This window comes from Anomaloglossus baeobatrachus, chromosome 5 (genome assembly GCF_048569485.1).
Source record: "Anomaloglossus baeobatrachus isolate aAnoBae1 chromosome 5, aAnoBae1.hap1, whole genome shotgun sequence".
NCBI lineage: Eukaryota > Metazoa > Chordata > Amphibia > Anura > Aromobatidae > Anomaloglossus > Anomaloglossus baeobatrachus.
Genome location: NC_134357.1, coordinates 508,285,667 through 508,311,190, shown reverse-complemented (window position 1 = coordinate 508,311,190; position 25,524 = coordinate 508,285,667). Strand labels below are relative to the sequence as shown.

Here is a 25,524-nt window from a genome sequence, read left to right as displayed (position 1 = left end):
CTCCAAACGTCACGTGTGTGGTTGGCACCAAAGATCTCGATCTTGGTCTCATCAGACCAGAGAACCTTGAACCAGTCTGTCTCAGAGTCCTCCAAGTGATCATGAGCAAACTGTAGACGAGCCTTGACATGAGGCTTTGAAAGTAAAGGTACCTTACGGGCTCGTCTGGAACGGAGTCCATTGCGGTGGAGTACGTTACTTATGGTATTGACTGAAACCAATGTCCCCACTGCCATGAGATCTTCCCGGAGCTCCTTCCTTGTTGTCCTTGGGTTAGCCTTGATTCTTCGGACAAGCCTGGCCTCGGCACGGGTGGAAACTTTCAAAGGCTGTCCAGGCCGTGGAAGGCTAACAGTAGTTCCATAAGCCTTCCACTTCCGGATGATGCTCCCAACAGTGGAGACAGGTAGGCCCAACTCCTTGGAAAGGGTTTTGTACCCCTTGCCAGCCTTGTGACCCTCCACGATCTTGTCTCTGATGGCCTTGGAATGCTCCTTTGTCTTTCCCATGTTGACCAAGTATGAGTGCTGTTCACAAGTTTGGGGAGGGTCTTAATTAGTCAGAAAAGGCTGGAAAAAGAGATAATTAATCCAAACATGTGAAGCTCATTGTTCTTTGTGCCTGAAATACTTCTTAATACTTTAGGGGAACCAAACAGAATTCTTGTGGTTTGAGGTGTTGAATAATAAATGACCCTCTGAATAAACTTTTCACAATTTAAAAAATAAAATAAAAAAAGAAATAACATTCTTTTTTGCTGCAGTGCATTTCACACTTCCAGGCTGATTTACAGTCCAAATGTCACAATGCCAAGTTAATTCCGAATGTGTAAACCTGCTAAATCTGCAGGGGGTTGAATACTACTTGTAGGCACTGTATCTCCCTCATCCTGCTATATATCCCTCATCCTGCTATATGTCCCCATCATCCTGCTATATGCCCATCATCCTGCTCATATGCGCCCATCATCCTGCTCATATGCACCCATCATCCTGCTATATGCCCATCATCCTGCTCATATGCGCCCATCATCCTGCTATATGCCCATCATCCTGCTCATATGCGCCCATCCTGCGGCACTCACATAAAAAAAAAAAAAAAAAAAAAACCCCATTATATTCACCTTTCCTCACTCCACGCAGCGTCGCTCCTCCTCCGTCTGTGCCGGCAGCGCTGTGTGGAGCCGGCCACGCTCCCTGCAGCACCACGATCTCCCTTTGTCTGTGCCAGCGCCGCTGTGTGGACACATGAGCACAGCGATGACGTCATCGCTGTGAGCCCCGCTAGTCTCCACACAGCGCGGCCGGCAATCAGGAGGAGATCGCGGTGCTGCAGGGGAACGGTGAGTGTACTGATTCACTGCACCCCGCGCTGATGATGATGCGCGGGGAGCAGTGAATACAGCCGAGCATGATCACTCCAGGCTGTAGTTGCCAGGGGTGATCACGGCTGGCTGTTTACTATGCGCGCACCCCCGCCCATCATCCCGCCCAGCTATCAGTGCTGAGAGATGGGCGGGAGGATGGGCGTGCATATGTAATGAGCGGGCCCACGTGGTCACGGCAGGCTGCTACAGCCTGCTCGTGCCCCCGATGACCCGCTCCACCGCAGCACCCTCATTCCCCGCAGCCCCACATTCAGACCATAAGATGCACCCCCCAACTTCCCCCAACATTTGGGGCAAAAAAAGTGCGTCTTATGGTCCGAAAAATACGGTATATTACTCTCAACATATAATGCTAGAAGATGGATATACAGCAGTCTTAGTGTTTCCTATGTGATATATTTTGCACGTTTTGTTTTTGTTTTGTTAAACTGAATTTACATGTTGCTGAAAGTGTTGTATATTTCACTCAAATACTTTCTCCAGTTGTCTGTTATTCTGTAGTTATTATATGGAAAGTTAATATGCTGGACATTTGAGGATTTTTTGTAGGTTGATCTTTACAAGTCACCACAGATATGCACTAAATATAAATACCGTATTTTTCGCTTTATAAGACGCACCGGATTATAAGACGCATCCCATATTTAGACATAAAAAAAGGTAAAAAAAATACTCCAGTGTTCTCTTACCGGAGGGGGGCAGCAGTGATGGTGAAGCGGGTCACAGGAGGCACAGGTTGTGCTGGCAGGCGCGGCGGGTCAGTGGTGGCAGGCGCGGCTGGTCAGTGGTGGCAGGAGCCGCGGGGTCCGTGGTGGCGGCAGCAGCGGCGGCGGGTGAGTCGTGCAGCAGGCCGGTGCAGTGAGGGTGTCCGCGGTCCCGGTTCAAATGGTGGCTCAGTGGTAGCAGCGGCGGTGACGGCTCAGTGGTGGCAGCGGTGGCGACGGCTCAGTGGTGGCAGCGACGGCTCAGTGGTGGAGCAAACCGATGCGGTGTTTTCCCAGTGTGTCCGCGGTCCAGATTCAAGTGATGGCGCCCGGAGCCGGCGCATGCGCAGATGGAGCTCTCTTCCCAGGACTCCATCTGCGCACGCGCTGACTCCCGGAGCAGCGCGTGCGCAGATGGAGCTCTCATCCAAGAGCTCCATCTGCCCACGCGCAAGCTCCCGGCGCCATCATTTGAAAGTGGGACCGCGGACAAACTGGGTAACTTGCTGCACAGCCGCCCGCCCCGCATGCACAGAGTGGCAGCCAGCAGGCTGCCCGCCCACCCTGCGTGCAAGCGGCAAGGTACCTGTGCTTGCGTGCGGGCGGTAGCCGGGTGCCTGTGTGAGGGCGGCAGCCACCTGCCGCCCGCACGGGCACCCGACTGCCGCCGGCACACAGCACCCGACTGCCGCCGGCACACAGCACCCGACTACCGCCGGCACACAGCACCCGGCTGCCGCCGGCACACAGCCACGGGTACCCGGCTGCCACCGCATGCAAGCACAGGTACCCGGCCGCTTGCACGCAGCCACAGGCACCCGGCCGCCCGATCGCCGCACAGACAGGACACCCAGGTCGGATTATAAGACGCACCCCCCATTTTCCTCCCAAATTTTTGGGAGGAAAAGTGCGTGTTATAAAGCGAAAAATACGGTACATATTGCATATTTAACAAACGTTTAGAGATTGCTATTGAAGATGACTGTTATTAGTCCATGATTTAGTGTGCCAAAATGAGAGAGAGCACAAATCTGGTGTGTTTACATCATAATCTAGGAGTCTCTGCTTTAATATTTACTGCCTTCATTAGTTCATAGTTGAATTTTACTATAATTTGCATATAATTGTTGTAAAATTTATGTATGTCAAAATTAATATAATTTCAAGGTTGTGTTTTTGAAAAATAATATTCAGTTTTATTTTTGACAGCTAAAAGTACCATCAGATCAGAGGCCCATCTGATATTTTCAGATTTTACAGCGCATGATCATAGTATTACACTGGGTCCTTATGAAGAATATGACAGTATCCCACATATGTATCCAGCCCTCAAAAGTAAAGATTCATCACCTGATCCTTTTCAACATCTCTTATCTTCGGATTCATCACAAACTGTTAAGCAAAACAAAATTAACAGAAGAGATGGTGAACATCAAACAACTCACTCAAGAAAGAGGCCATATTCATGTTCGAATTGTGGGAAATGTTTTACAAGAAAATCACATGTTGTTACACATGAGAAAATTCACACAGGGGAGCAACCATTTGCATGTTCAGATTGTGGAAAACGTTTTATAGAAAAATCAAATCTTGTTAAACATCAGAGAACTCACACAGGGGAAAAGCCATATTCATGTTCAGAATGTGGAAAACGTTTTATAGAAAAATCAAATCTTGTTAAACATCAGAGAACTCACACAGGGGAAAAGCCTTATTCATGTTCAGCATGTGGGAAATGTTTTATAGCAAAAGATCTGCTTGTTAAACATCAGAGATTACATGCTGAGGAGACCCCATTTTCGTGTCGAGAATGTGGAAAATGCTTTACAGAGAAAGCACGTCTTGTTATCCATCTGCGAACTCACACAGGTGAGAAACCATATTCATGCTCAGAATGTGGGAAATGTTTTACAGTCAAAGACCGTCTTGTTACACATCAGAGAATTCACACTGGGGAAAAGCCATTTGTATGTTCAGAATGTGGGAAATGTTTTACAGAGAAAACAAATCTTATTAAACATCAAAAACGACACACAGGTGTCAAGCCATATTCATGTTCAGAATGTGGGAAATGTTTTACAGTTAAAGACCTTCTTGTTACACATCAGAGAACTCACACAGGGGAAAAGCCATATTCATGTTCAGAATGTGGGAAATGTTTTATACATAAATCAAATCTTGTTAAACATCAGATTATTCACAGTGAGGAAAAGCCATATTCATGTTCAGAATGTGGGAAATGTTTTATAGAAAAACAACGACTTGTTAAACATAAGACTACTCACACTGCAGAGAAGCCATTTTCATGTTCAGAATGTGGAAGGGGTTTTAAAGCAAAATCAAATCTTATTAAACATCAGAGAACTCACACAGGGGAAAAGCCATATTCATGTTCAGAATGTGGGAAATGTTTTATACATAAACCAAATCTTGTTATACATCAGAGAATTCACAGTGGAGAAAAGCCATATTCATGTTCAGAATGTGGGAAATGTTTTACACAAAAACAACGACTTGTTGTCCATCTGAGAACTCACACAGGGGAGAAGCCGTTTATGTGTTTACAATGTGGGAAATGTTATACAGAGAAAAAAAGTCTGATTAAACATCAGAAATTACACACAGGTGATCAGCTATATTGATGTGAAAAAATGTTATGTACACATCATATCTTGTTATACTGTACAAGTCACAAGGGAAAGAAAACATTTTCATGGTCAGTATTTGGGAAATGTATTGCACAGATATCAAATCTTATTGCAAATCACAATATTCACAAATCAAATGCATAGTGGCAGCAGGACAAGTTCTGGATCTGTATGTGTCACCGATGTGTCAAGCATTGGCGATGTATGACCTGGAAAAGCAGACTCCAGCACCTATAGTGGTGAGTGGTGTTTTTTTAATGGGCCTGGATTTTTGATCCAGGTTTTAGGAACGGCCACTAAAGCTGGGTGTGTCTGGCCGTTGCCTTACCTCCAGTTTTGGATTTGGAATGAGCAATATAAGGCAGTTCACCTGCCTCATTTCCTGTCTGGAAGTAGAGGTTAAAATACCTGTATAACTTAAGTCTGAAGCAAAGTGATAAGACTTGTGATCCTGTGCAGACCTGTGTGGAGCATTTTCTTTTGTAAAGGGGTGAGCTAGTACTGCTGGATTGACTATTTTGTTTGTTATTCCTTTGTGCCCATGACAAGGCTGTTTTCTGTTTGTTTCTTGGCGATGTAAGGATTACAATAAATCTTCCTGTTTACATCAAGCAACTTTGTGCCTGTGCCTCCCTTAAGCCACGACCATAGTGAGCATTACCGTACAGGCAGAAGCCATTTTCTTTTTCGAACCATTTTATTGTCAAATGGTACAATAAAAAAATACCACAGTTATAGTCTACGAGAGAAAGGAATGTAATTTACAGTACTAACTGCTTAATACTAAATGTTTGCAAATACTAGTAAACATTTTTTATTGAAAAATAAACAGGAGCTACTGTTCATGTCAATGTATCAATCATATGTATAAAATATTTCACATTTATAAACACAGTATAACTTAATTTTAAAGACGTTGTCCAATGAGTTGCTCTTCTGTCCGATATGACATCAAACTGGATTGACCTCCATAACACAAAGTTTATGCATTAATATAATAATTTGTTTTATTTTGGTATAAATAACCATCTAAGCTATTTTTTAAACCATTGTCCGCTTCAGTTATGAAATGAGTAATTTCTTAACCCCTTCGTATCATCAACTGTCCATGTGGGGGAAGTGCATTTCCGCAACCCGCCATACTAGTCCAGCTCTACAATCCCACAGACTCACAAGCAGAGGTGGCAAAATTATCAGCTGCCGTCAGCTATGTGACATCACTGACACCCTGCAGTAACACCCACAATAGGTGCTGGCACTGATAGCAGGCGTCTAACCCCTCTGATGCTGCTGTCAATAGTGACAGTGATATCGATCGGCATAGCAGACCAAGGGGGCTTCCTCTCTGTAACGATTGGCACAACATGATTGTGATCATGTTAGGCTGATTGTCTCCACGGTGACCCCGGGACGAATAATGGCCGTGGGGTCACCCGGGAATGTTGGAATGTGAGATCCTGCCTTGAACAGAATCTGACACCTACTGTCTGGTTCTGATTGAGTGATCTAATGACCTGCAATGTAAAAGCATTGCAGAGTATTAGATCAGACCTGTGAAAGTTGATGTACTACCTAGAGGCTAAGTAAAAAAGTAAAAAAAAAAAAAGTTTAAAAAGATTAAAAAAAATTACAAACTAAAGAACAAAAAAAGAAAAAAAACCCCATATATTTATAACAAGTGTGAAAAGGTGCTAACTGCTAAAACTACACGAAACATAAACGAGATACACCAGCACCCTGTAAGCGATAAGACATATGCAAGCATAGACTACAGTGAGGAAAATTAGTATTTGATACACTGCCGATTTTGCAAGTTTACCCACCTACAAAGAATGGAGAGGTTTGTAGTTTATATCGTAGGTACACTTTAACAGTGACAGACAGAATCCCCCAAAAATATCCAGAAAATCACATTGTATGATTTTTAAATAATTATTTGCATTTTATTGCATGACATAAGTATTTGATCACCTACCAACCAGCAAGAATTCTGGCTCTCACAGACCTATAATTTTTTCTTTAAGCTCTCCTAATCTGCACTCATTACCTGTATTAGTTATACCTGTTTGAAGCCGTTTTGTGGATAAAAGACACCTGTCTGCACACTCAAATCAATCACGTGCCATCATCTCTACCATAACCAAGACCAAAGAGCTGTTTAAGGACACTAGGGAGAAAATTGTAGACCTGTAGAAGCTGGGATGATCTACAGAACAATAGGCAAGCAGCTTTGTAACAAGGCAATAACTGTTGGCCCAATTATTACCTGAAGAGAGCTGGGACCATAGTCTCAAAGATTACAGTTAGTAACACACTAAGCAGTCATGGATTAAAATCCTGCAGGTCATGCAGGGTCCTGCTGCTCACGCCAGCACATGTCCATGCCCTTTTGAAGTTTGCGAATGACCATATGTATGAGCCAGAGGAGGCATGTGATCAGATAAGACCAAAACAGAACTTTCAATGTTTCCACACTCCAACCATGAAGCATGGAGGTGGAAACATCATACTTTGTTTTTCTGCAAAGGAGACAGGACGACTGCAGAATGGATGGGGTCATGTATCACAAGATTTTGGCCAACAACCTTCTTCCCTCCGTAAGAGCATTGAAGATGGATCATGGCTGGGTCTTCCAGCATGACAGTGACCCCAAACACTCAGCCACAGCAACTAAGGAGTGGCTCCGTAAATAGCATTTCAAGATTAGAGAGTGGCCTGGCCAGTCTGCAGACCTGAACCCAATAGAAAGTCTTTGGAGGGAGCTGAAACTCAATGTTGCCCAGCGACAGCCCCAAAACCTGAAAGATCTGAAGAAGATCTTTATGGAGGAGTGAAGATCCTCTGGTTTATAACTCATTTTCAGAGCTTCCATTAAACTGTTGATGTTGCATGCCACAAAATTGACCTCTATGAAGATGTATTGGATACACAATTATTCAGTTCCCGTTGTGTTATAAGATATGGTTCAGTCGAGCTTGCAGATAGAAAGTCTGGGTCGTGAGAGGAATGATCTTTGTGTCATTTTTTCTTTCATCTGCTACTGTTTCACCTACCAGTTCTTGAGTCAGTTTTTTTGCTGCATTTTCTAATTTTCTTGTGCAATAACCAGAATAATGCATTTCCTTTTTTTTTTTTTGCAATAAGTGATTCTTCAATGTTAGAAAGAAATGTATGCAAATACGCTATTGTTAAGTCAGGATTTATAAACTCCTCATCCATGTCTGACATTCCAGGTTCTTGCATATTTTCTGTCTGTAGAGTATTTTTCTCTTTTACAAGTTATCTACAACTGTCAGAAATTTTCATGCCTGCTTTGATTAATGGATTTACATCAAACATCCAATCTTGTACTGGCCTAAGATTTACTATTGTTTTGTGTATATTTTTTTTTTTCAAAAAGATTGCAACAGTATATATTAAAAGTCATTATGAATTTGGAAGTACCAGCCAGTGAGAAAGAAACCAAACAATATTGGGTAATAAAAATGGAGATTTTCTGTACAGTACATTCTATAGCAGTGGTCTCAAACTCAACTTGTTGTATGGGCCGCACATAAAAAAAAATAACTTGAGGGGGTCGCATTAATTGCAGGAGAAAGTGACACTTTTATTGGAACCATATTTTTATTTTCTCTACACCTTTTGGATCACTGTCTTTGAACATTTTTTGCTTATTTATTTTAACAAATGTGCACTTTTTATATTTAAATATATAAAAAAAACATTTTGGATGGTAAAAAACTCATGCTTTATTTATTTTTGTTTACATTTTATCTCTTTCTGGTAAGATAGTTGTACAATTAGCACCATATAGTAATTTTGGTCAACATTTTTTAGTAATGTGCCCCATCCTGTTCCCCTTTTTGAAGTAATGTTCCCAATTCTGGTCCCCATTTTGTAGTAATGTACGCATCCTTGTCCCCATCCTGTAGTAATGTGCTAATCCTGTAGTAATGTGCCCCATCCTTGTCGCCATCCTAAAGCAATGTGCACATCCTTGCCCTTTTTACAAATCTGCCCCCTCATTGTCCCCATCCTGTAGTAATGTGCCCATCCTTGTTTCCTTTTACAAATGTGCCCCATCGTGTATTAATGTGCCCCATCCAGTAGTAATGCGCCCAACCTTGTCCCCTTTTACTAATATGCCCCACTTTTGTCCTCATCTTGTAGTATTGTGCCCACCCATGTCCCCTTTAATTAATGTGCCTATGCAGGTCTTCTTGTAGTAATGTCCCCTTTACTGATCCTCTTCTTGTTGCAATGTCTTATCTTGGTCTGCTATCATGCTATTCTACACACACCAAAACATTCTTCTCACCTGCCCTTCGTTCCCTCGGCATCCTCTTCCCTGCTTCTTATGGCCCACAGGCACGAGCCCCCCTTGACGACCGCACCCACTGTCAGCACTTCATCTAAAATTCAGATGAACATTTTGCCGCCACCACGCAGAGTCAAGCTCTCTCTGCACTATTGCAATGGCAGCCGCTGGCCAATCAGATATAAGCAGGTGACATCATACGCAAGAGCTGCTTGCCTCTGATTGGCTAGTGGCTGCCATTTGAATAATGCAGAGAGGGCTTGACTCTGTGCAGAGCCGGTAAAAAGTTAATCTGCAATAAAGCAGTGATGGCTGCGACCCCTGCACCGACCGCTATTGTTAAGGGGACACGTGCCTGTGGATCGCAAGAAGCAGTCTGAGGGGCTGCATGTGGCCCGAGGGCCACATGTTTGAGACCTCTGTTCTATAGTAACACGGTAATAAAAATTGAGATTTTCTATACTGTACACTGTATAGTAACAGTTACAGTTTTATCTAAAATCAGTATTAATAATAAAAAACCCTATTAAACTATTACTACAAATGCACTAAAACTGAACATACTAACCCAGATTGTAGTAAACTGACTCACTTGATGCCTGTGTAGAGACTTTGGTTTGTTTAAAGGGAACCAGTAACCAGGTTTTTTCCTTATAAGCTGCAGCCAACACCAGTAAGCTCTTATATACTGTATTCTAGAAAAATGTATATACTTGCCCAGGCCACTTGGTAGAATGCAAAAAAGACTCACCTAGGGGGCAGTCCAGTGCGATGGATGGTGCTGCTCTCAGTCCGGTGCTTCCTCCATCTTGTGCAGTTGCTGTCCTCCTTCCCAGCCCCGTGTGGAGGATGTGTCCTACATCATCTACACAGAGTCCGCCATTGTGCTCCTGCGCACTTTGATCTGCACTGCTGAGGGCAGAGTAATGTACTGTAATGCACAGGCATGAGGAAAGGTCAAAGACTGCAAGTGCATGAACATTACAATGTTTTTATCTGCTCTCAGCCACGTAGATCAAAGTGTGCATGCGCAGGAGCACATTGGAGGCCTTTGTGTGGATGACGTAGGACACGTCATGCACATGGGGTTGGGAAGGAGGACAGTGATTGCACAAGATAGAGAAGGCACCGGACTGAAAACAGCAACACCCATTGGACAAGACCGTCAACGAGCAGGCTAGCAGGTCGATGCCCGGGTCTGCTGAATTGATCAGAAATACCAGAGAAACCATGGGACGGAGTGTCAGACTTAACAATGTGAACAGAGCCGGATGCCGCCAACTTTTGTGCAAGACTCCATGTAACACATGCACAAAGTTTGGTAATCAACAATTTTCTTCACCTTTGAAAAGATGGACACCGCTGAACAGAGGAAGATCTGAGTCCAGAGTAAGTTTGCTGCTTCATTTTAGTGAATAGAGCAGTCCGGAATTTCACCTGAATCACATATTTAAGAGATGTACATGGAAACCCTGATGTAAGTGCAGAGCATAGAGCACAGGATAAGCTTGAACTGATCCAAAATGTTCTGTATCTGAAATTCCCACCAAATAGCATTCAACTCAACCCGCAAAAACTCAGGTCCGTCATCTGTTAACAGAAAGATAGGAGCTTCCTTGTTAATGGTAGCACAAAGGGACTAGAAAAGCGCTATGGCTCCCTCTCAAATAAGTAATCAGAAAAATCTGTGCTCCCAAATTCAAATCCCCCATCCATTCTGAGCCCTACACTGTTCCTAGTCCACAAGTAATGACCACATGTTTGGCATAATTGTAGTGAGGAGAGTCCGCTTAATTTACGGGGTGCAGGTTTCCATAAGCATGAGCTGGGCACAATGTATGTGCACTACAATGTACTGCTCACAACAAGTGCTTATTGAAATTTTTAATTTTGCAACTTTCACTTCGTTTGACTCCATAGGCATTTTCTAGAGACTAAATCGTCACTACACCCACAGATGAACTCCCAGAGGGGTGTCATTACCCAAATTTGGTAATTTGAGGGGGTTTCTGTTGTTCTGGCACTTACAGGGTTTGCAAATTGAGTTCTCAAACTATTCTTGGAAACTCTATGTTTCAAAAATAAAATGGTGATCTTTCCCTCCTGAGCCAAAGAGTTTTGTACAGTTTCATGTGGGTGATTGCTACGTTCAGGATAAATTGTGTAACACATTATGGGGTCTTTTTTACCTATTTCCCTTGTGAAAATTGGAAATCTGGAATTAAAACAATATTTTAGCAGTAAAAATGTAATAATTTTTTTTTCTTCATCGCCCAATATTATAAGAAATTTTGACCTGTGGTGTCAATATGCTCTCTACACACCTAGATGAATTAATTGAAAGGTGCAGTTTGTAAAATGGGGTAACTTGTGGGGGATATCTGCTGTTCTGGCATCCCAGGAGCTCTGTCAATGTTAAATGGCACTTGTAAACCATTCAAGCAAATTCTGAACTCAAATATGGTGCTTGTTCCCTTCTTCACTTTGTACTGAGCCTCAAAAGTAGTTTTGGACCACAAATGAGAAAATGCACAACATTCCTGTACCAATGGGGAATTAAAAATTTGTGGTTAAGGGGGCGGAGCCGGACATGGCTGAGTGAGGACACTTGTTTTCCTGAGCTCCTCTCTACACTCTCCCATAAAGCCGGTTTTAACTTCAAAATGGGCAAATCCTCCACTAAAAAGAAGAAACCCTGCACCCCAGGGTGCCCACCTACCTCCCAAAGCAACATCAGAGCATATCCTACCCGCTCCCGGGAGCTCGGGGCCGTTTCACTACCAGGGCAGGAATTGAGGCCTGCAGACCCTGCAGCCCAGCTGGGACCGGAGAACCAGCATAACTCACCTGCGACCGGCGCTGGTGGAATCTGGGAGGTGGGGACCGGCCGACGCAAGGTACACGTGGGCCTGGGCTCAGGCGATGACTCACCGCTGCAGCAGCAGGCGCTGAGGAATCAGCTGCTGCGCAATGAAGCTGATCGGCAGGAACCTCCATCATCACCTCCATCATCATCAAACACAGGTGCTGTGGCTGGGGGAGAGGAGGGTATAATGATTAACCCTAAGGGACTGCCTGGCTATATCACCCAGAAGCAGGGACAGCAGGGGGTCCTGATGGACAGGGCTCAGGCTGGGGGCAACAGTAATAACCCCAGCCATACCTTCTATATGGAGGTCCCACAGCCTTCGGGGGGAGTTGGAGAAGGAGGGAGGCCACAGGAGCCCCTGGTGGATGCTGGTGAATTGTGGGGACTCCCTCAGAGAGAGGTATCCCCCACACCCTCAGGGAGCTGGTCCACGTGATCCTCCTGGGCTGAGCACCTGTCAGGCCCTAATAGGGATCTAGAGAGGGGCACACTGATGCCCGTGAACAGGGGATCCAGGATGCTGGGGTCTCCCTCAATCCGTCTTGCGCCAGACCCACGGGCATGGGATGACATAATCAACCCTCATGACACGCAAAACATGATATATGGTCCAACTCCACAGGACTCTTTTCGTGCATACCCCAACATATCTCATACAGCCACCGCGATGGGCGAGGACAGCCCGGCATCCCTGGCAGACCTGTGGTCATTGCTACAAGCGATTCCCACCAAGAATGATATGACGCGCCCCCAGCCTGTGACAGTCTCTTCCGCGGTCATCGCTTAGGCTCAGTAATGGGCTGCACTCAGAGCGGGCGGCTGTGCTCTATGGCTGCTCGCTCTGAGATGTAGCAGAGCCGGATGTGTCGCCGCGGGACTTCTCCTGTTGATTACGTCGAAGCTGCAGGTTTTCTTTGGGGCTTAATAAAGTGGTGAAGGAGGAGTGTTTTGTACTTTATTTCAAATAAAGGATTTCTCTGTGTGTGTGATTATTTACTGTCACTTACAGGTTTGTGTGATGCAGGTATCTGACAGACGCCTGTACCATTACACAAACCTAGGGTTTAGCAGCAGCTGTGCGCCGCTGCTAACCCCTGCTATTACCCCGACTGGCACCACATCACGCCAGCGGGAAGAGCCGGTATCGCACCGGTATGGTCGCATCTAACAGATGCGACCATACCGGTCGGCTGTGGGCTGAGGATATACCAGCCCCCAGCCGGCGTTATCTTGGCTGGATGTGAAGATTAAGGGGGACAGCACGTCGGGTTTTTTTTACTTTCACCGAAATCACACGTGCGAGGGGCTCACGCAAGTCTGCCATGGCAGCACCCGGCAGCCTCGCACGTGTGACTCCGGGCACTGGATACACAGCACAGATACAGCGCGACGGCTGGGGCAGCAGCCGAGCGCTATAACTGTGCTGCCGAGTGTGTTTACCACCGTGACCGACAGTGCACTGCTTTCCCTGCCCACCGGCCTTCCTGCCGCCTGTGATTGGTTGCAGTTAGCTGACACGCTGCCACTCAGGATGGGGGCGTGTCTAGCTGCAACCAACACGCTCCGGTGGGCGGGGAAAACCATGAATAGTGAATTGTCGGCTCCGGAAGGTAACAGTGTGACCCGGAAGCAGTGTGCCGCCATGACAGCGCCTCGGTGAGTATGCCGCGCTCGCTCCTAGCCCCCTAACCCCTCCACAAACGTTTTAATCCTCCGGATTCCGGTCCCCATTGACTTATATGGGCACCGGATTCCGGAGTGGATCGGATTATTTTTTAAATCTATAAGTGATCCACCGGCCCCGGATTATTGGCCGTTCGATCAGCTCTACTTATCATACAATGGCTCCGCCATCCGTATAATGCCGGATCTCTCAAGGCACACCCTGGCCCAGCGCGCCAATCTTAAGCCTCTTCTAGATGTATTAAAGGAGAAGGGTTTACCGTTCCGATGGGGATTCCCCTTCTCCCTATCGGTGCAGAAGGACTCGCGGTGGTGGGTCCTACGTTCCCCAGAGTACTTTTCGGCCTTCATCTCGAGCCTGGGTCTACCCGCAGTCTCCATTTCAGCATGGCCCACCACCCTGCTTCAGCCGTGGGTCCCCGGGGGGGAACGAACGCTCCCAAGTCAAACCCACCTGCAGAATCCAGCAGGGGGCTACCCCCCGAGAGGAGAAAGGGGTCGCAGAGGGGGCCGCCTTCGGCAGATGACATAGAAAAGCCCGGAGGCTACGCACGCCTTTACGTCTCATATTACTTACAGACATTTATGCTAATTAACCTTCATATGTCGCCCTCCAAACTTACTTATTGCCCGTATAGCTTAAACATTTGTTACCTTTGCCGGTCTTTATGGTTATCTTTAATGTTCTAAGTATAGATTGAGCTCTGCTCGGTTATGTCTGACATCTTCTTTGCCCAAATAGGTTGGGATCCCCTGTCCTGCTTAGTTGAAGCGGATATGTTCCCTATGAACGTTTGTTAGGACTTAGATTACTGTGTAAGGTCTTTATACCTGCTGTTCTTGTTGTTTTTTTCTCTCTACCCTTCCCAAGTCTTTCTCTCCTCTACTCTTCCGTGGCCGGGCTGATTGTGTTCGATCCCCTCTTTCATATATCTCTAATGTCTCATTCCCTTACAGATGGCGGACCTAACCATCGCTTCTTTCAATGCCAAGGGCCTCAATGTTCCAGAGAAACGGACACAGGTACTTTACCACCTTCACAAATGGAAGGTGCGAATAGTGTGTTTCCAGGAGACCCACTTCAAGCTAGGACATGCCCCCATTAGTAAAAATAAGTATTACCAGACATGGGTATTCTCTGACAACCCAGATTCCTGTTCTAAAGGAGTGGCGATTGCCGTCCATAAATCCCTCCCACATCATTTCTTAAAATGCTGGACTGATAGTTTTGGCAGATACATCATCCTCTCTCTGAGAGTGGGGGACCAAACTCTCACAATAATCAATGCCTATGCCCCAAACCAAAGGCAGGACAGCTTTATTACCCGCTTGGTCGACGAGGCGATCCCGCTGATACAGGGCATGGCAATTCTGTGTGGCGACCTCAATGTCACCCTGGACCCCACATTGGACAATTCCAGTGGGAAATCCAGCATTTCATACACTACCATTAAACGCATCAAAAAAGCTTTATTGCGTATTCAACTGTTCGACACATGGAGACTGAAACACCCGTCGGACAGAGACTATAGCTTCTACTCCCATACACAAGACTCATACAGTTGTATAGACTATATACTACTACTGCACAATGCTCTTCCATGGATCCAACATTCTAGGATGGATAACATTTTGTGGTCAGACCACGCGCCGGTCTATTGTACGATTGCAATTCCCTCTCTCTCGGCCCCTTCAGGGTCGTGGCGGCTGAATTGCTGCTGGATGAGCTCTGCATCACAGATGTTCAGACCTCTATCACAATGTTCATGGAGGACCACTCGGCGGACGACACAGCCCCCACTTACAAGTGGGAAGCATTGAAGTGTGTCCTACGAGGTATTTTTATCAAGCATGGGTCCCGAATTAAAAAAGGGCCCAAGACATAGTAAACGCTCTCCATAGGGTCTCTGAACTGGAGCTCATCCATAAACGATCCTTATCGGCCACAAATTTACAAGCTCTTTTGCAAGCCAGGATTGAGGTTAAAAAACGGTTAGATTCCTCTTACAAGCGCCTACTACAGGTGGGGAAAGGGAAGTTTTACGAGTTTGGGGACAAGCCATGAAGATTGTTGGCTAATGCGTTGAGAGAAGGGAGAGCCCACACCCTCATTCCTTGCATCAAAAACTCACGCGACGAACTGCTCTGTGCTACCCCCGACATTTCAAACACCTTTCATGACTTTTATTCCAAGTTATATAACCTACCTGTCGAGCCCCCAGGGCCGAGGGTAGGCGGTCCTTTAATGCCCTCACCTTTCCGACGTCTTAATAGCTCTATAATTGAAAACTTGGAAAGCCCATTTTCACTGGAGGAATTGTTGGCGGTGATTAACGACTCACCTGGTAATAAGAGTCCTGGACCAGACGGGTTCCCCGCCAAATTCTACAAATCCTTTTCTGAACAATTGGCTCCCCTAATACATCTCTCCTTCAATTCAATTTCTGACTCTGTCCCTCTCCCGCCCCATTCCACTACGGCCCACATCTCCTTGCTCCGCAAGGCTGGAAAAGACCCCACGGCGTGTAGCAGTTTTAGACCGATATCACTCCTTAATGTCGATTTAAAATTCTATGCCAAGCTTTTGGCAAAAAGACTTGGCCCTTTACTCCCTGACCTGATACATCTGGACCAGGTCGGATTTGTCCCGGGTAGGGAGGCGAGGGACAATACAATAAAGACCTTGGACCTGATCCAACATGCACACACAAAAAAACTCTCTTTGATGTTGCTATCTCTGGACGCTGAGAAGGCCTTTGACAGAGTCTCCTGGCAGTCGCTTTCACAAACACTGGACCATATGGGCCTGGGGCCAGTTTTTTCGTCCAGGATTATGGCCTTATATCATTCTCCGACTGCACACCTTAAAATTAATGGCACTCTGTCGAGGCCCTTCTCCATCCATAACGGGACCAGGCAGGGGTATCCCTTGTCACCTCTGCCATATATCCTGGTCATGGTGCACTTGTTGTCGGCCATTAGGACCAACCCGGATATACAGGGAATTAGGATCGCCAATCGGGAACATAAATGCGCCGCCTTTGCCGACGATCTTCTTATTTACCTCTGTAACCCCCTCACATCACTCCCACCCCTAATGCTAGAACTAAACCGCTTTAGTAACTGGTCCAACTTTAAAATTAATTTTGATAAATCAGAGGCCCTAAATATTACTTTGCCACAAACGACAATAAATGCAATAAAACCTAACTTCCCCTTCAGATGGTCACCCCACGGCAGTATTGGATACTTGGGCATCAATATCCCATCCGATTTGACAAGACTTTTTCAACTAAACTATCAAAGCTTCCTGTCAAAGCTTGAGGGAGACCTGACCTTGTGGCAGAGAGGTACTCTTTCATGGTTCGGCAGGATTGGCGCCCTTAGAATGACAGCCCTGCCTAGATTGCTGTACTTGATACAGACGGTCCCGGTTTACGTTCCGGCAGCCTATTGGGCCAGGATACAGAGCTTATTTAATCAATTTGTTTGGTCAAAGAAGCGCACCCGTCTCAGGAGCAGCGTTCTAACTAGGACCAAGAATGCAGGAGGTGTGGGGCTGCCCGACTGTAGGCGTTATTACATGGTGGCCGCCCATGCCAGAGTTTTGGACCTCTTGCATAGCTCTGGGTCTAAGCTTTGAGTCTGCCTAGCGCAGGATCTATGCCCCTTGTCAGTGCTGACCCTGCCGTGGACCTGGCCACTCCTTACCAAACATAAGATCGAAATGTCTTATAGCACTAAACAAACATTGAAAACTGTACACTCTACATCATTACGCAATCGCCTGATCAGCCGGGAGGACCCCTTATGCCATTAACCGATAACCCTGAGTTTCTACCGGGGGCATCACCCAAACACTTCCTGGGCAGTACGAAACAGAGCCCCTTAAGACTGAACCGGTGGCCCCTGGGGGTTCCCTTCTACCGCTTCTGGAGATTGTGGAAAATCGTAATTTCAGGATGCGGTTTCATTTTGAATATGCACAACTCAAATACTTCATAATCTCACAAAACATTGTTATGGCGCATCTTCCACCTCAAATCCCATTTGAAAACCTTTGCACTGGGTCCTTAGATACACGTCATGCGATATCAAAAATATATAAGATCATAACCAATGCGGCAGAGGCGTCCCTTCCTCGCTTTTGTGCGGCGTGGGAAGAGGTCAACCAGACGTTCCTCGGGAACCAGTGGGCACGTTGCTTCCGACTGACCCACAAGTCCGTCGTGGCCACCAGAATGCAAGAAACCAGCTATAAACTACTCTCCAGGTGGTACAGGTTCCCAGCGTCTCTTCATGCGTGGTGTCCCGAGGTACCTAATACTTGTTGGCGTTGTGGAGCACAGGAAGGCACCATGTTCCACATCTGGTGGTATTGCCCGGGCTTGGGGGTCTTTTGGAAAAAAGTATTAGCAGCTATACAGGAGGTCGCAGGGATCATAGTCCCCAGCCGCCCAGAAGCAGTCCTAGTATACATTTTTAATGTCTCGGAAAAGGCCTTAATAATAATAATAATAATTTTATTCATTTATATAGCGCTATTAATTCCACAGCGCTTTACATACATTGGCAACACTGTCCCCATTGGGGCTCACAATCTAGAGTCCCTATCTGTGTGTCTTTGGAGTGTGGGAGGAAACCGGAGTACCCGGAGGAAACCCACGCAAACACGGGGAGAACATACAAACTCCTTGCAGATGGTGTCCCTGGTAGGATTTGAACCCAGGACCCCAGCGCTGCAAGGCTGCAGTGCTAACCACTGAGCCACCGTGCCGCCTTTAGAAAGTCCCTCTTGGGCCACCTTCTCCAGGCAGCCAAGACAGTGGTCCCACAGCACTGGAAAGATCCTGCCCCCCCCCTACGATAGACGAGTGGGTAATGGAGGTGAATGTGATCCACCGCATGGAAATGGTGATGGCCCAGTCGCGTGGACAGACGGTGGCGACAGCCACTAAATGGTTTCAATGGGAGTCATTCCTCTCTGGCAAAAAATTTCTTGAATTAATCTAACCTCCGGAAGATAGGCACCTTGGCCCCACTTACTTCAGATAATATTCACCACCCTTCCAATATGTCTTGGCCCAACGGACAAAGTATCAGACCTGGCCGATGCGCTCTACTCTCCATCTCTTCCCCTCGTGCCCTGACTTATCCTTCCTTTGCTATTTTTCGTGATCATACTGCTTCTTCACCTTTCCTCAAATGGCTTATTATTCTTTTTGGTTCAAAACGACTATCCATGTATTATATCAATCATTTACATACTGTCATGACGTTTGCGAATGTGTTGTGTTGCATAGACTTTGGTTTTGCATTGTCAGTTATAACATGGATCCATATTCTTTTAATGTATTCTTTAGAACTCAATAAAACTTTAAACTGGAAAAAAAAATAATTTGTGGTTAAAGCATCATTTTTGTTGTTAAAAATGTATTATTTCATTTTCATGGCTCAGCATTATAAAATTCTAGGAAGCACCTTGGGGTTCAAGGTGCTCACTAACATCTAGATAAATTCCTTGAGGGGCCTAGTTTCCAAAATGGGATTACTTGTGGGGGAACGCCACTGTTTAGGCACCTGACGGGCTCTCCAAACGCAACATGGCATCCGCTAACGATTGCAGACAATTTTCAAAAAGTCAAATGGTGCTCCTTCCCTTCCGAGCTCTGCAGTGCGCCCAAACAGTAGATTTCCACCATATATGCAGTTTTGGCGTACTCAGGAGAAATTGCAAAACAAATTCTACTGTGCATTTTCACCTGAAAGTGAAAATGAATGCTTTGGAGTGAAAGCAACATTTTTGTGGTAATAATGTATTTTTTTCATTTTCACGGTTCAATGTTAATAAAATTCTGTTAAAAAATTATGCTGATGTAAAGTAGACATGTAGGAAATGTTATTTATTAACTGTTTTGTGTGACATATCTCACTGGTTTAAAGAGGACCAACCACCAGGATTTTTAAATTCTTTTTAGTAATTTTATTATAAGAAAAAACTCTCACTCTCCCTCTAGAATTGTAGAATACAGGACACAGAGATGCTGCTCTGTACAATGGATCTACAGTATGTCCTGTGGAAACTGCTGTGTAAGAGGATGCAATGCAGGTTCATCTAAAAAAAAACCTGGACTGTTGTTCAGTGGTCCAAGGTGTTATTTAAAGAATACATTTTGCATTTTATTTCGAAATCAAGATCCCAGAGTTTGGCAGAAGAGTGGAAAGGCTACAATCCAAGCTGCTTGAGGTCTAGTGTGACGTTTCCACAATCAGGGATGGTTTGGGGAGCCATGTCATCTGCTGGTGTAGGTCCACAGTGTTTTATCAAGACCAAAGTCAACACAGCCATCTACCAGGAAATTTTAAAGCACGTCATGCTTCCCTCTGTCGACAAGCTTTTTGGAGATGGAAATTTCATTTTCCAGCAGGACTTGGCACCTAATGACCACAGTATCACTGTGCTTGATTGGCCAGGAAACTCACCAGACCTAAACCCCATAGATTCTCTATGGGGTATTGTCAAGAGGAAGATGAGAAACAGCAGATGCAACAATGCAGACAAGCTGAAGGCTGCTATCAAAGCAACCTGGGCTTCCATAACACCTCAGCAGTGCCACAGGCTGATCGCCTCCATGCCACGCCACATTGATGCAGTAATTCATGCAATAAGAGTCCCGACCAAGTATTGAATGTATTTACTGTACAGCCTTTTCAGTAGGCGGGAACATTACTGAGTTTAAAATATTTTTTTCAGTTGGTTTTATATAATATTCTAATTTTTTTAGATGACTTTTGGGTTTTCATTAGCTGTAAGCCATAATCATCAACATTAACAGAAATAAACACTTGAAATAGATCCCTCTGTGTGTAATGACTCTATATATGAGTTTCTCTTTTTGTATTGAATTACTGAAATAAATTAACTTTTTGATGATATTCTAATTTATTGAGAAGCACTTGTACTTTTTTCCATATGGTGTACAGATAGATGCAATCCAATATATAAAGCTGTATGTATGTATGTATGTATGTATGCGTGTGTCCGTTAAAGGAACGGTCACAGTCGCATTTAGAATCACAAAATTTTGAACAGACACCTATTTTGATTAAAGTAACGTCATAGACTATGTTTTGAGGGGAAAATTTAACCCCGCGCTTTACAGTTATTTGCCAAAAACATGCTTACATTAAAGTCAATGGAGTTGGGAGCTACAGGTCATTAATAGGAGTTCTGATTGGTTGCTATAGGCAACAAAGGACATTCTTAGTATAAGACAGCTTATGTGTAAGGTAATATGATTTCGGTGGAGAGACGGATAGAGAGAAAGACAGAGAGAAGAGACAGAGAGAGAAACAGAGAGAGAGAGGCAGACAGAGAGAGAGGGGCAGACCGGGAGAGAGACAAGGAAAGACAGAGAGAGACGGATAGAGAGACAGACAGAGAGAAACAGAGCGATAAAGAGACAGAGAGAGAGGCAGATAGAGAGAGAGAGGCACACCGAGAGAGAGACAAAGAAAGACAGAGAGAGAGATGGATAGAGAGACAGACAGAGAGAAACAGAGACAGAGAGAGACAGCGATAAAGAGACAGACAGAGAGGCAGACAGACAGAGAGATAGAGAGACAGAGAGAGTGAAAGACCAAGAGAGACAGAGAGAGAGAAACTGATAGGGAGAAAGACAGACAGAGAGAGAAACAAAGAGAGATGGATAGAGAAAGACAGACATAGAGAAAAATAGAGAGACATGGAGAGAGACAAACAGAGAGCGAAAGACAGGGAAAGTGACAGACAAAGAGGGAGAGTAGGAGAAAGACAGAGAGACACGTAGTTATTATCCTGGGTAACGCCGGGTACTACAGCTAGTTTATATATAAATATATATATATATATATATATATATATATATATATATATATATTATATATATATATATATATATATATATAGCTATTTATACATCTACGTAAATGTCATAGACATTACACATGTGTGGCGCCCCTAAGGCTTCAGTCGCCACAGGGTACTGCACCTCACTTAAGGTGCAGTGCTCATCCTGGGTCCAGAGGAGGTCGGTACCGGTTTCACAACACACAAACTCATACATACAGTTAGGTTGCCCTCCCCATTGGGGACCGTGCTAGGGTCGGGTCTTAAGGTAGTCACCAAATCCTAAACAAATTCACTGCACTCGATATATGTGATGCAAAATGTGACAAATTTTATTAAATAAGGAATTGTGACTACGCAATAAGACTTTTCGACCCGCCTGGGTCTTAGTCAGGGGTCTCTGTATAGTGGGTGTCTGGAAGATGAAAGATGAGGTGCACTGTAGCACTAATGCATAGAAGAAGGTGCCTTGAGGATTGTACACAGGGTTTGCAGGCGCAGCAGCGCTGTTGCTATTGATATAGTGTATCAGGATACACTATATCAATAGCAACAGCGCTGCTGCGCCTGCAATTCCTTAATAAAATTTGACACATTTTGCATCACATATATCGAGTGCAGTGAATTAGTTTGGGATTTGATACTAGGGTCCATGACCCAATTTTCACTTGCACCACCATCATCATAAATCTGAGTGCAGACCATCGTTCTTTCTACTTAAGGTAGTCACCAAACATGGGGGCTGCCACCCACTAGTGACAGGGAACCGGGGGAGGAGCGGCCACCAAGGGAGAGTTAGGAGCTTACACAACAGTGAGGGGTTTTCCAGCAGGAGAGGAAAGGAGAGGACGGGTTTTCAGGAGCCCCTGAGGGATATAGGAGAATACGGTCGCCGAGGGGAGAGCTTCATTGCTCCCTCGGGACCGGCGCCATTCAGAGTGCAGAGCCCTAGGGTGGAACAGACTTTACGTAGTATCATAAGAATCTGCAGGACAGGGGGATTGTATGTCCCTCTGGCCACCACAAGTTCCCGGAGCACAGTGGCACATAGGATCCAGGGCCGGCATTACGGTCAGGTCCCACAGTGGATCCACGTCACCTGCATACGGGACGGGAAGTAACTTACAAGAAACGGGGTCCCCAAGTAGCTTCAGGCCACAGGGATTCATCCTTTAACGTGCAAGGAGGAAGGGCCCACAGACTACCGTACCGATTCTGACCATCGAAGGATCTGGGATCGTCTGGGGCCTATCACGGCAGATACTGGTATCCTTAGACAGCACTTGAACTGTGAGTAAAAAGACCTGGAACCTCAGCAGCTGACTAAGCCTCTTATTGCTGGTGCCCCGCGCTTCGGAGCCAACGGCCATTATAGTCTCTCATCATCCTCCCCGGGGCTCGCTCCACCTGTGGGGAGCAGAATAATCCCTGGCCGCGTACCACAGGTGGCGTCATGAGACAAACTACTACTCCCACTATCATCCCCCCTTTCATTGTACACCTTGAGGCCACGAAGCCGGGCAGGGCCACCTGTGACATCCCTGACCCAACATCACCGACGAGTAAATTTAACCCCTTGCCCCATGGGTGCTGCACATGCAGCCTGGCTACATCCACACTGTACCTCCCTCCTGACCCAACACCTAAACTTCACCTCATCCAGCACAATGACAACCAGCACATCAGAGTCCTACATACACTGAGGAGCTGATCATGTGACCCCTGACTCCTCCCCTCCATGTGACATCATCACAGGTCCTGTAAATATTTATATATATAAATTAGGGTAGATGCTAGAATGTATGGGCTCCTTCCAGGTATGACATAATTTGTCATGTGATAGGGGCATGTTCAAAATGCAGCCAGATGTTCCCAGATGGAATAAAGATTATTTTTCTAAATCCACGTGGGCATGGAGTTGTTTACAATAGAAGCGAAGGTCTGGAGGTAAGAGCTCGAGGATGAGGAGGGGTGCGAAGCCTGCAGGATTATGGTTGACGGGAGGAAACATCACCACGCCCACTAACCTGTAAGGAGCCAGTACATTCTAGGCTCAACCATATATCCAGTGTGCAGCTCTGCAGGAGGAGGTATGTGGAGATTCCCCATTACATTAACCCCCTCAGTGCTGCGCTCACACTCCAGGAGACAGAACGTGTTCCCGTCTGTGCGGCTCTATCAGGAGATCTGTCTGTATGGGATTAGATTGGGTCACTTCCCTCCTGACGCCGCTCGCTGCTCTGTTACTGTACAGTCTCCATTATGGCCGTCACCCGCTCCATGTTGTCACTATCAGGAGATATTAATGTTACTTACAGCCCCGGTTCTGCCGTCCGATCTCTATGGATGTTCCTGCACTTTATAACTTTGTGTCTTGTTGTTATAAAATATAATAAAGATTCAGATATATTAGATTAGTTCTGTGATTTTGGTGCTGGATTGGAGATATTCTGTGATAAATCTCTGTGTGTGTATAGTTGTATTGAGTGTTATACCGGGGGCAGGACGGGGCCAGGACTGGATGTAGTGATCATGTGAAGCCGGTAACAGCTCCGGAGATTTCTTACATGGGATCTTTCTGATGTTACATCATCATCTTCTCCCCATTCAGGTCCCTACAATATCGGATGCTCTCAGATCTATATAAGAGAATTCTCCTGATTGACCCATCAAGGATGGATAGGGACAGGGACAAGATGGCGGAGAGGATATTACACCTCACCCTAGAGATCCTCTTTCGGCTTACTGGAGAGGTGAGAGATTCTGATGACGTCACATCCCATCATTCTTATCTATGGGAATAACAGACGGACAGAACTGGAGAGGTGAGGACTCTGGAAATGTCTGTAGTGAGATTTATTAATGTGTCTCTCCATAACCAGGATTACACAGTAGTGAAGAAGACCTCTAGTGAGCGCTGTCAGGACCCTGTGTCTGAGGGATGGGGAAGACCCCTGAGCCCAATCATGGGGCCTCCACCTCACCCCCTGATACATGAGGACATCAATGACCAGAAGGTCCTAGAACTCACCTACAAGATGATTGAGCTGCTGACTGGAGAGGTGACGCTGCTGGGAATGCTGGGACATTATACAGTAACGCTATGAAGGGATCGGGGGATGACGGTATCATTGTATGTGTCAGGTTCCTATAAGGTGTCAGGATGTCGCTATCTATTTCTCCATGGAGGAGTGGGAGTATTTAGAAGGACACAAAGATCTGTACAAGGACGTCATGATGGAGGATCCCCAGCCCCTCACATCACCAGGTAATAGACAGGACTAAATACACATGGCCTATTATCTGTATGTAAAGAATGAATTCAGTCCCTGTATGTGTTTCCTCCAGTTCTATCCAGTGAGAGGACAACACCAGAGAGATGTCCCCGTCCTCTTCTTCCACAGGACTGTAAACAAGAAAATCCCAATGTTCCTCAGGATGATCAGGTAGATGGAGAGAAGGTGTCATGAAATCTCCCTATGATGTGTAGACGGCTGTGAAGGTCTTGTGTTCAGTCTTGTTATTTCCACCAGAATTATACACTGAATGGCCAATTTGTTAGAGACACCGGCCCTTTTCTGGTATAAAGTTTCCTAAATGGAAATTTGATCAGTGACTCTGGAGTGGAGAAGAAAATCCAGTGATCAGTTTTCTGTGGATCACTTGCAGTGTGAATCTACATAGGAGTGGGAACATAAAGTGATCTGATTGACTTTGAACATTTAGTACACACAATATTGTTGAGATTATACTGAGAATATTGTGATAGAGGAAAAACATCAAGTGAAAGCAAATCCTGTGAATATCAGCAACTTATGAAAAACGAGAGAGGAGTTAATCAACAACCATTCTGAAGAACAGTCGGTGCACAGTCATGTACTGCAGCTGAAGACAACGCTGATGCTACAGCTAAAGTGTCTGAATGAACAACTCTTCAGCTCAGGAGCTTACCTAGGGCTTGTGTGAAATCAATGTCATCCCTTTACGGCAGAAGTTCACTTATGACAGAACAATACTTAGTGTTACA

The 25,524-nt window shown here is 45.4% G+C and overlaps 1 protein-coding gene across 1 annotated transcript in view; it reads left to right on the top strand.

The window, feature by feature from the left end:
• Positions 1–25,524, top strand: part of LOC142312008 (uncharacterized) — a 222,180-nt gene that overhangs the window by 126,190 nt on the left and 70,466 nt on the right. Inside the window, 2 exon segments of the mRNA XM_075350882.1 lie at positions 24,715–24,765; positions 24,846–24,943. Of these exon segments, the coding sequence (XP_075206997.1) occupies positions 24,715–24,765; positions 24,846–24,943 (149 nt within the window).